Below are 13,545 nucleotides of genomic sequence, written 5' to 3'. Positions count from 1 at the left end.
AATTCAATGAGAAAGTCCCTAATCACCTGGCAAAATCAAATGATAAAACACATCAAAGCAATGGACAACAACTGTCATATTTCTGACTTGGTACAGGCATTTTCAAATGTAGAAAATGGTGGTTTGAACCTGGTTTTAAAGCGCTAAACCTCTCACTTTGACGCCAGTCTCATCAAATTCCGTTATATTTACAACGATGCGTGAACAAAACAGACATACTAAATAAAATAGTCCAAATACGGGTACAGCAGTCATCACTGTGTTCCAATCTTAAAACAAACAATTTTACAAAAAAGCACACAGCATATATCAAATTAAAAACACATCCATTGCTTCGCGAGTCTGACGTCAAAAATTTATATACGTCAAATAGGAAGAAATTTTTTCGTTCAATGTTTACACAAAACAATTTTATAATTTCACATGTGGAATGTTGGCGTACAGGGTTCAAAAATCAAAAATAGGTAAGAATATTGTACTGTATATTATTTAAAGATAGTACTTACATATATTGAATCCAATTGAAGTAAAAAAAAATTCAGTAAATAAAAATATTATTACCTGATAAGGGCAGCTGATATCTGGTCGAAATCTATCAATGATATCACTGCGGAAAAAATCATCATTTACAGTTCCACAAGAAACATTTGACAAATGCCATAGGTTGAATAATCCTATTCCTGTTCCGTTGGAGATTGCTAGTACTATTCTAGTACACTGGACTGAAATGTATATGTGCATATTTTAATGTTGCAAAAAAACATTCACATACGTATTTTAATCTATAGACTGATATTGTTAAGGCATTGGCCATGGTATTGATTAATGTGTATATCATTGGCTCTAGAACCTACAGCTAAGATAAAGTTTAGAAAAAGTCCAGACTCTGATATAATAGCAGTAATAACCATTTGTAGTTTATGCATAAAAAGTGGCGAAAAGTATTAAAGGGATATTCAAACTGACAAAGCCTTAAATATCCAAAAGGATTATGTATGCAAACTAAATCTATATATAAGGATCAACATTTTTTTTTTATATATATCATTTTCTAATTACTGGTCCAAATGTTACAATAATTTACTTAAAAGGGTAAATTCAGTTTTTGTCTTAAATCTCAAAAACTTATCAGAAATTCTTAGTATATCTACAATGACGTTGTTAGAGACAATCCACATTGAACGTATTGCACCTAATATGTCAATTGCTCATATGTTAAACACTAAAACAATCACAGCAAGACTCTTGCTTATGGTTAAAATTATAACCATGTCAAGGTAAATGTCCTTTAGAATTTACCGAAACCCGTTATTGCCTTTGAATTGTATTTATTTCAAATTTGAACTTGTTTTTGGTAATAATCTAAAAAAGTAATACAAATAGAGAGAAAAACTTTGAACATTATATGTCCAGATCATTAAGGTATACAAGTAAGCCTATAGCATAAATCGTGAATTGACCCCTTATATGAGTAATTGCTTTTGAATTATGATGGTTACCCCTTTGCATTTTTTGCGGAAACTATAGTAGTGATGAGAATCTTGCTATTGTCAAATTGAACAAGCATAATAAGATCTACAAATAAGTTAAATCGACGAAATGGTCAATTTACTTCCTTAAGAGATTCATCATAAAATAAAGATATGTCGTATGATTGCGAGTGAGACAAGTATCATCAAAGTTAAAATGAAGTACATGTAAGCAATTGTAGGCAGCCGTACGGTTATAGATGGATTAGATACAAAAAATATAAAAACAATTTTTTTGATGAAAACTAACGTTCTAATTTATAACAAAACCTTTTACGAAAAACGCAAATGAAAAACAAATCCAATAAACTTTAGTGAGAACAGGAAGACCGAAAAACTTTTTTTCTATATTCAATGAATATTCGAATTGTAATGATGTTGAGATATAGCATTTAATGCTTGGATTACATGACTGTGGTTTAATTACTCATACTTAAAATGTTAGATTGTTTATGCCTCGCATTTATTTGAGTAATCCGATTGTATTTGTTTGAGTTACTTGCCCAATTTGGTCAATATAATTGAACCAATAACAATTATTTTGTAGAGGCTTCGTCAGCTATGAAACTATGTTTTACCCATATTTTTGATCTGTAAATTCATGTAACAAGTCAGAAATGTAACAGTTGTTTCCGTCCGTCCCGTTGGGTGATATCACGTGGTTGATATAGTTTAAAATGTTATGATTTTGTCAAGTTTTCTGGACTTTCCTTTTACTTTGATATATGTACACGTGTTAATACAGTTTTGTTTGATGTATACACCCAATTGGATGAATGGCTATACTCTTATATGTTTATTTCACGAGTACCCAACAGACATTCAATGTTTATACTGTTTTTCGTTCCACATGTCTGACAAATCATTCATATGGAATTCGACTTGTTATAACTTTCGTAATCTTTCCTTTAAACAATAGTTAATTACATTGTTTAATAATTTGTTTAAACAACTTCATGTAAATGGCTGAAAATATTTGTTTTTATCTTATGGAGATTTTCTCAAAAAGGAAATATTTGTTTGAATCTTTTCAATCCTAAAAAGGAAGCATCACTCGTAAATATTCCGTTCGTGGTTTATTACATTACATAATGAAGCCGACGTTAATACAAATGACTTTTAAAATTATTTCTATTGTCTCCATTTCTTAACGGACTTTCTTTTTTGATTTTTCATTGGAGCTCGGTATTTTTGTTATTTAACAGCTAATAGATATAAGGAGATGTGGTATGAGTGCAAATGAGACAACTCGCCATCCAAGTCACAAATTGTAAAGTAAACCATTATAGATCATAGTACGGTCTTACATTTTATTAAAATTAAGTATGTCAATAAAGGCTTTGATTTTGTAAATATTGCCGGTATATTTAACGACCATTCTGTTAAAGAACAAATTCCTGGATATTTTGACAATACTGAGCTACCTCTTATTTGTTATATTTACAAGAAATCTACCCGGAAATTTGTGTTTAATTATAGTCAATTGTGTAAAGATGTTAATATCAGTGAAAATACACCTACTTCATGTAATTGCAGTAATTCCGAATATATTTATGGACCAATTTCCCATGTTATAACAGGAGATCTTAACATCGTTCAAGACAGAGAGTTAAAATCATTCCTCAGTAAAGGACCTAAATATCGTCCCCCGTCAATTATTAATTGGAATGAGTGTCGTAATATCATCCACGACTCACTCCATACTTACTGTATGAAATGGATAAAACGGGAAAAAGCTGACAAAAAATCTCTGGACTCTTTTTTTAATTCAGTAATGAAGATAGTTGATATACGTATTCAACATTTTAAAGAACATTTTACTATAAACAATAACAACAATAAACCTATTTCTCGTATCAAACATAAACTAAAAGAACTAGCCAAGGAATTTGTTTTTGTCCCGGCAGATAAAGCTGCTAATAATATTATTATTGTTTGACGTAAATTTTACATTGAGGTTCTGAAAAAGGAAATCACCAATTCACCAACATTCCAACTTACTCCATTTTCAGAAAACGAAATCTGTAACAAACATAAACTTTTAGGCACCGCTTTACAAACAGAGCCAAATACAATGAAAGTCCCAACTATGTATTGGCTTCCGAAGCTACACAAAACCCCTTACAAATATAGATTTATTTCGTCTTCAAGCCATTGTTCAACTACTAAATTGTCTATTCTTCTTACCAGCACACTTGGTACAATTAAAAACCTGATAATAAATTGTTCAAATAAGGCCTTCGAAAATAGTGGAATAAATTACTTTTGGAGTGTCAAGAACTCGTTGAAAGTACTTGATAAATTGCATGCTTATATTGGTGATTTTGAATCTGTTCAAAGTTTTGATTTTTCTACCCTGTATACCACATTGCCTCACATTCTCATTAAGAAAAAATTCACACACCTAATTAAATGGGCATTCAAAAAATCAGAATGTGAATATATATGTTCAAACTCTTTTAGGTCATTTTTTAGTAGCAATAAACAAAAAAAACTATGTTAATTGGACATGCTTTGATACTATATATGCCCTTGAATTTTTACTAGATAACATTTTTGTTCGCTTTGGGGATTCCGTATATCGTCAGATTATCGGAATTCCAATGGGGACTAACTGTGCACCACTTATTGCGGACCTGTTTTTGTATTGTTATGAGTTACAATTTATGACAAAAATAAGCAAAGACCCATCGAAACAACATCTGATAAACAAATTTAATAATACTTTTAGATATTTGGATGATATTTTGGCTCTCAATAATGACGACTTCAGTATGTATATTAATGAAATTTATCCTGTTGAACTTACTTTAAATAAAGCTAATACTAACAATGACCACTGCCCTTTTCTCGATCTTGATATCTATATCACTAATGGAAAGCTGAATACTAAAATTTATGATAAAAGGGATGATTTTTCATTTCCTATCGTTAATTATCCGTTTTTAGATGGTGACGTTCCCTTGTCACCATCTTACGGTGTTTATATATCTCAACTTGTACGATTCGCTCGTGTATGTAACAATGTTTTAGATTTTAACGAGAGAAATTTATGTATTACTGAAAAATTATTACACCAGGGTTTTCGATATCACAAACTAGTCAAAACATTTACTAAATTTTATCATCGGTATAAAGACATCATTCGTAAATATAGCTCAACATGCAGACTTCTAATACGTTCAGGTATTTCATATCCAATTTTTTATGGTAATATTCTTTATAAAGCACAAAGGTGTCAGTATTCACCTCAGAAACTTACAAAACCTTTGAATAGACTTATTAAGAAGGGATATAATTACGATACTGTTGTCAAGTCATTAAAGATTGCATATTTTGGCGTTAATATTGAGTCACTGATAAGGTTTTTGCATCGGAACTAAACACATTTATTCTAAAAACAGTTGTTGGCATAGAACGGGTTATGTTCTTCTCATATATGTTATGATGGTATTATACTAAACCCCTAACGGGAAGGATTGTGCCTGATGTTCATATGATGAAATCATAATCTTTCAGTCAGTTTAGTTGAAGTCTGGAGCTGGCATGTCAGTTAACTGCTAGTAGTCTGTTGTTATTTATGTATTATTGTCATTTTGTTTATTTTCTTTGGTTACATCTTCTGACATCAGACTCGGATTTCTCTTGAACTGAATTTTAATGTGCGTATTGTTATGCGTTTACTTTACTACATTGGTTAGAGGTATAGGGGGAGGGTTGAGATCTCACAAACATGTTTAACCCCGCCGCATTTTTGCGCCTGTCCCAAGTCAGGAGCCTCTGGCCTTTGTTAGTCTTGTATTATTTTAATTTTAGTTTCTTGTGTACAATTTGGAAATTAGTATGGCGTTCATTATCACTGGACTAGTATATATTTGTTTAGGGGCCAGCTGAAGGACGCCTCCGGGTGCGGGAATTTCTCGCTACATTGAAGACCTGTTGGTGACCCTCTGCTGTTGTTTTTTATTTGGGCGGGTTGTTGTCTCTTTGACACATTCCCCATTTCCATTCTCAATTTTATTCAACACAGAGCCTTGGCTCACACCGAACAGCAAGCTATAAAGGGCTCCAAAATATTACTATTGTAAAACCATTTAAACGGGAAACTTTTATATTTATATATGGTTTGTAACTAATTAATACTTCATTAAAGAAAAGTAATCATTTTGTAGCTACTCGAGATTTGGTTTTGTGATTTATTTGCATGGTTGTATTATTTTATGGTTAAAAATTAGTATAGCGGTTCAACTTTCCAAAATAAAATGTGCATGGAATACAAAGGCATTTTACCGACTATTAATCTTCATTTAAATTAGCACTGAATATAATAACTCGTACTAACGAAGCATAGTGCCTTTTGTAACACATAAACACCATGGTATTACAAAGGAACGATGGATAAATATAAGAAATATGACAAGAATGATACATTGTTTTATAAAGGTGGTAACGTATTCATTTATATTTTGTCAGTTTAAGTTTTTCAAATATGTGTGCTAAGTAATACGGTTTCCTACTCTACTAAACTATAAACGTGTCGAGATCGTATGTTTATATACAACAGCTGATTAACCTAAAAAAAAACTAAATAAAATTAATGAAAGGTCTAAAATTTACTGTACTTTCAGCACGTATATAAACCAGTTGCAATTATTAAATCAGATAACAAAATACACAATAAATTTGGTATAGGACACCAACAGGAAATATAAAACGAAACACGTGAGATGGCGAAAAAGACAAAAAAAGTCTACCAAAAAGTACAATCAAAACTAAACAACTGAGCAACAAGAAACCTTGAACAAACTTTTGGTATTAATAGATGTTGCGCAATGGTTAGCAGAACAATGCTCTAGTTGTGGCAGTATACATTCTACGAAAACAGTAAAATCACAAAAATACTGAGCTCAGAGGAAAATTCAATCGGAAAGTCCCTAATCACATGGCAAAATCAAATGACAAATCACATGCAACGAATGGACAACACCTGTCATATTCCTGACTTGGTACAGGCATTTTGAAATGTAGAACATGGTGGTTTGAACCTGGTTTTACAGCGATAAACCTCTCACTTGTACGACAGTCGCGTCAAATTTGATAATATTGATAATGATGCGTGAACAAAACAAACAGACACAACCGGTAAATTTTTTAAAAATAAAGGTAAAAAGTCTAATTCGGTAGCTCAAATTCGTGAAAAGGGAACGGAATTGTAGTTACGAAAAGAGGATTGGATTGTAGTTGCAACAACGAAACATAATCGTTTTTTTATGACACAGCTATTCCATACAAAAGTAAACATTAGGTGTTAAAGCTCATTTTGATCTTAACATCGTTTGAAACGTCTGAATCTCGAAACGTTCAGACTCATTAAGTTACTTTTCAGATATCTTTTTGTGGTAAATTATGACATATGCTTGCTGTCTCATTGACGTTAGCGTTATTACATTTTATTAATTTGATATGATATTGTTCAAATTCCATTTAACATCAGTATGATAGTTACAAGATATGATTACTGACGAAATCAATTGATGCTGTATTCACGAAATACTATTCATTGGTGAATATGTCTCAGACTAGAAATCAATATTGAGATAAGTCAAAGAATCATTATTATTCATGATATCAATTATACTGGTTTTTAAAGTGCTCACCACTGTCTACCATCTTGATATCAATGATTTTTCTGGAAAATGTAAAGTATACACCACAACTATGGCGATGTATTGTTTTAACTTTTGGGGATAATTGTCTCCTATTAATGTGTAGATACTACAGATTAAAAATATCTTTCTCATAAATTAGCAGATGAATAAACTGTTATAATCCAATGGGGTGTAGAAATATAATAGTGTAGGACTGACAAAAACTAAGAGAATTCCGCATAAAAAATGTATTTGTAGATTGACCATTGCACTTGGAATCAAATTGATGTACATCAGTTTGTACATGTGGAGTAACTCTTTGTTTGATAGGTTCTTTTTTAATATACAAGATAATAAAAGCATCCCCAGGAAATAGGAAAGTTCACTCCAAACAATGTTGTATTAGATATTTGTCCCTATATTTCTATATGAGAATCACTATGATTTTATTTAACTCTATACTATCCACAATTATTGACTGTTTGGTTTGATAAGAATGCTCATAGAAAACGTTTAAGAGATGTAAACAATTTAAGCATAATTCACTCCTCTAAACTATATAACCAGATGGATAAGACAATGGAAATGTGGAGATAATACCAAGTAGTTTTGACAAAAACTTATTAGGGGTGTAGAAATCTTGAATTATAATTTTAAAGAGAGATATCAAAAACATCTTCATTTAAGATAAAGTGGACATATATTAATACGGGATTCAGGGGACGAAGTTTAGGGACGAATTGTTTTGTGCATATGAAACAACATGAGGATATGACAACGAATTAGGTATAGACAATTCACTTGGAAACTCAACATATACCCTCACGACACTTACCAAAGAAGAAATCCTGGATAATCATAGGTCTGTTCTTTGTTCCTTTGGTATTTCAACCAAGATGAAGAACTGGATCTTCCATCACTGTATTGGATATCTAAACTACATAAGTGTCCTTACAAACAACGGTATATTGCTGGGTCTTCCAAGTGCTCCACGAAACCTCTTTCTAAATTATTAACATCTATTTTATCAGCAATCAAAGACGGGCTTCAAAGTTATTGTGAAACTGCCTATTCTAGAGGTGGCGTGAATCAGATCGGGATACTTAAAAATTCCAAAGATCTTTTAGAGTACATACAATCTAACTCTCTTTCATCTTGTAACAGTATTAAAACATTTGACTTTTCTACTCTTTACACGAGTATTCCACATTCCAAACTAAAAGACAAATGAAAGAATTGGTATTACTTTGCTTCATAAAAAAGAATGGCCAACGTAGCTACAAGTATCTTGTCTTAAGGAGGGATAAATCATACTTTGTAAAGAATCACTCTGATTCAAACAAAAGATTCTCTGAAACCGATATTATCAAGATGCTTGATTTCTTGATTGACAACATATTTGTAACGCTCGGAGGACGTGTTTTTCAACAGACTGTCGTCATCCCAATGGGAACAAACTTAGCCCCTCTACTTGCTGGCTTGTTTCTTTATTATTATGAGGCTGACTTCATGCAGGAACTTCTTAGGAAAAAAGATAAGAATTTATTCATGTTTTATATTATGTAATATATGTTGTTAATTTTGCCATAGCATGTCTATGCTTCTGCAATAAAGATTCATTCATTCATTCATTCAATTTAGAAATATCCTTTAACTCTACTTTCCGCTATATAGATGACGTTCTTTCACTAAACAATTCCAAATTTGGTGACTATGTGGAACGCACCTATCCCATCGAATTGGAGATAAAGGATACTACAGATACAGTTAAGTCGGCTTCATATCTTGACTTACATCTAGAAATTGACAATGAGGGACGGTTGAAAACAAAACTTTACGACAAAAGAGATTATTTCAGCTTTTCAATTGTGAACTTTCCATTTCTAAGTAGAAACATTCCAGCAGCACCTGCATACGGGGTATTTATCTCCCAATTGATACGATATTCCCGTGCTTGCATTTCCTATCATGATTTTTTTTATAGAGGGTTACTGCTCACAAGGAAGGTATTAAACCAAGAGTTCCAAATGGTGAAGTTGAAATCATCCCTTCGTAAATTTTACGGACGCCATCACGAGTTGGTTGACCGTTATGGAATAACCGTTTCACAAATGATATCGGATATGTTCCTTACGTCGTAACTACAATCCCCTTCCCTTTCATGAATGTGACATACCGAATTAGACTATTTACCGGATTTGTAATCACATAAGCAACACGACGGGTGCCACATGTGGAGCAGGATCTGCTTACCCTTCCGGAGCACCTGAGATCACCCCTAGTTTTTGGTGGGGTTCGTGTTGTTTATTCTTTAGTTTTCTATGTTGTGCCATGTGTACTGTTGTTTTTCTGTTTGTCTTTTTCATTTTAAGCCATGGCGTTGTCAGTTTGTTTTAGATTTATGAGTTTGACTGTCCCTTTGGTATCTTTCGTCCCTCTTTTGTCTATGACACAATTATTCAATCACTACACATCGGTGTACCACCTTCAAAAAATGAATACCCATGTATTATATGCTGACAACTATAGATCAAACAATAATATTTGATGCTGCACGATCAGGTATAACAAATATAGTAGAGGGTTTCCGAAAACCTTACAAACCCTTTCCTAGAAGAAAGGAAAAGTTTAAATAAAGATGAAAAGCAGCATAAATTATATGTTTTTTTTTTATATTTTACGAAATTCTAAGGATTTGTTTATCCTTAAGAATATATATCCTTTTATAATTAGTTGTATTTGGCAAAACTTTTAGGTATTAGGGTCCTCAATCCTCTTCAACTTAATACCTTATATTGCCTTTTTATTTGTATCGATTTGATTGCCACTAACAAATCTTTTGTAGACAAAACACGACAAGTCTGGCGTACTGAATTTAAATCCTGGTTTCTATGATGAGTGCATTTGGACAATTCTCAGCAATAAATACGTTATGCCATAGAGCTTGTTTTTTTTTAAGTTATTTGTTAAGGTTCCCTTTTGATATCATCTTCTACTTTATTGGCCACGAGCATCACTGAAGAGACATGTATTGTCGAAATGCGCATCTGGTGCAAGAAAATTGATACCGTTAATTTTATTATTGAGTTTGGGACAGAACAATATTATGCCTCTTCATTTCAAAATAACAGCTAAGATTTCGATTACGAAATATGACAAGTGCTATTCTCATGGAATCGTTGCAACATCTGAACACTTGCTATTGACACATAGTTGGTATAATCGGTATTATATTAAAAAGATAAATTATCAAAATATACCCCAGATTTATTTTTTTGTTTATTCTACTTAATACCAAACCTATCGAGTAAACTGTAATTATAGAGTGAAATTTGAAACTGGGTTGATGTTTTCCTGTCTATAATGTAAAATATATTCAATAATTGTCAATTATTGTCTATTCCCGTTAGAATTCTTCGATTGAATGATAACTGTTGATATTTACCCATGTTATAGAACAAATATAATAAAGGTATTTTAAAACTATAATACAATAAAAGTGCATCAGCTACTGTTAATTTGCGTATTCAGTAAACAGACAATAAGCAATCATTGTTGTTAATATTGTATTGCCGTGACCTTTAGATCATTATAAAAAAACTTGTAAAGTAAAATCAAATTTATTTAGTTTTTTGGCTAAAACTGAGCTTTTGTTTCCTTAAACCACTTCGTTATCAATATATCAACCGTAGAACAAATATAATCTTCACACTAATCCGACTCTATTATTTAAGAAATAATTCATGAGGGATGAAATATATCTTGATTTTACCACGGGTTTATGACAAAATATTTTATTTTATAAAATATCGGCATAAAGGGACAACCCGTGGTAAAATCACGATATGTTCAAGCCCCCATGAATTATATCGATTCGAATAGGGCAAATACGGCTATTGTTTTGGATCGAAGCGCTCTAGATGGAGGCAAATACTTGCCGTTCCCATAAATAAACGCACTATTAAATTGGCGTAAAAGAACGGAGCAAACAGAATTAGTGACATGCCTTAAGTTTTTACAATAACGAATTTAGATAGTTTTAGGCGAATTTAAATTATAATTTTCTTAAAATGTCTTATATGTTTTAAAAAAATCGGCTTATACCACATTTAGCATCGTTTGTTTACGTTTCCTTGTTGTGGTGATTTTTGTTTTGGCAAGCGTGTATTTTCCCGTAAAATGGTCATATTCTTACGTCATCGTTCTATGACGTCCGGAATATCATTCATAAAAAAGCATATGACGTGGGAATACGATTGGAACAGCCTGACAATATATTCATATTTTACCAAGGGTGTGTACTCAGAGCGTTTGAAGGACGTCATGTTATAATTGGTAATATCCACCCGATTAATACGAAGCACACAAAGAAATAACAAAGGACTGAAGACACTTAGTACCTACTTGTAGCAGTTACTGTTACAAATTCAAACCCAATGACAATTTATTAATTTATCATGTACTCCAGTACTTAAATATCAATCACATCCAATTGGTTTAATCGTTTAATTTCTAATGGACCGTATTGCTTTATGTGACGTTTAAAATGATTTTAAATTATTTCAATAGTTGTATTTGCTAGTTTTTCTATGTGCCTTTTCCATTTTATTGTTGAAAAAGTACCGAAATCATAAAATACCTGAAATTTAACGCGTTTGATAATTACTGTACCAGGAACGGTTCAATCATGAACAATATTACTAAAAGCTATACAATTAATTTCAATAAATGTTTGAATAATATCTGAAATAAATCATTGTCAAATATTTACATTAAATTGAAATGCAGATGTCACCAAACACAATTGTTTACACATATGATCTTGCATGCATTTGTTTCCCAATTTATATACAACCCAGTAGTCAGCACTTGGGTGTTGACATGGATATCAATTATATGGTTATTTTATTTTAATTTACTGTTTACAAAAGTATGAATTATTTGAAATACTAAGGATTTTGCATAGATTACCTTACCCGAATTGGAATATTTATTTTGGATTTTGGGCTCCTTATGCTCTTCAACTTTATATTTGTTTGTCTTTCTAACTATTTTGATCTGATCGTCACTGATAGTTCTTATGTAGACGCAGCGCGCGTCTGATGTATCACATAAAAAGTCAGAAGTCGGTTTCACGAAAAAAAACTTAGGACAAGATGGACGTAAGTATACTGAACTGTTCATGACTTAAGAACAATCTTTTTTACAGCCGTAGTTTTTTGTGTGAAACCGACTCCTGGTACCTTTGATAACTATTATTTGGTTTCGGGAGTCGGTCGTTAAAAAAAACACAAATACACAATGCTTATTTGCAATATCTTCTTGATTAAAAGTACGTGGAAGTAATTTGTAAATTTACTTTCAACAAGGTATTACATAAATCTTGAAATCAACATCAAGTTTAGAAAACCTGCATAACTTCTTATCGCTTAAATTTATGATGTTAGTAGATTATTTTTTTTATTTGATGTAACTATCTTTTTTTCTTCTTCTTAGTTGACTCTTTCATATTCAACCTATTTATTAGGATTCAAAGATACATATAGTGCATTCTAACTTACCTGAAGAAATAAATTGGTAACACTTGATAATATTACTAAACCTTTTCGTATTATGTAAACATGAAAACTTGAATACTAAGCTAATTCAATGCATGCATGGACGAAGACGAAAAAAAAAGTAAAATCACAAAAAATACTGAATAATATAAAGGAATTTTATTCGACTGTCATACAGGTGAGAGATTAAGCTAGGTATAAAACCAGGATTAATCCACCATTTTGTACATAGGGACATGCCTGTACCAAGTCAGGAATAATATGACAGTTGTTTTCCATTCGTTTGATGTGTCTAAGTTTTAGTTTTTGACAATTAATATTATTTTTATTTTCCATGGAGTTTTTTTGCTATCTTACTTTTTGCTATGTTTACGCTTTATTTAAATACCAAATGCTGATCTGAGCGTCACTGATGAATCTTAAGTAGACGAATCGCGTATCAAATAATAAGCCTGGTGCCAGTTATAAAAGAGAGACGAAAGATACCAGAGGGAGAGTCAACTTCATAAATCGAAAAGAAACTAACAACTAAAAATAAAAAGACAAACAGACAAATAATAGTACAAAAGACACAACATAGAAAACAACTAAAGACTAAGCAACACGAACCCCACCAAAAACTGGGGGTGTCTCAGGTGCTCCGGAAGGGTAAGCAGATCCTGCTCCCCATGTGGCACCCGTCGTGTTGCTTATATTATTACAAATCCGGTAAATAGTCTTATTCGATAACTTGCTATTGATAATTAAGTATAAAACAAAACAACGATTAAAATCCTGCATCATTCGATAAACATTGGATAGGTCACATAA

At 31.9% G+C, this 13,545-nt stretch overlaps 1 protein-coding gene across 1 annotated transcript in view; it reads right to left on the bottom strand.

The window, feature by feature from the left end:
* The window catches only part of LOC139514663 (uncharacterized), a 52,161-nt gene that overhangs the window by 11,586 nt on the left and 27,030 nt on the right, over window positions 1-13,545 (bottom strand). The window contains exon 2 of the mRNA XM_071304118.1: window positions 562-722. Coding sequence (XP_071160219.1) covers window positions 562-722 — 161 coding nt within the window. The remainder of the gene's footprint in view (window positions 1-561; window positions 723-13,545) is intronic.

Source organism: Mytilus edulis, chromosome 3, assembly GCF_963676685.1.
Source record: "Mytilus edulis chromosome 3, xbMytEdul2.2, whole genome shotgun sequence".
Lineage (NCBI taxonomy): Eukaryota > Metazoa > Mollusca > Bivalvia > Mytilida > Mytilidae > Mytilus > Mytilus edulis.
This window is presented reverse-complemented; position numbering and strand designations above follow the sequence as displayed.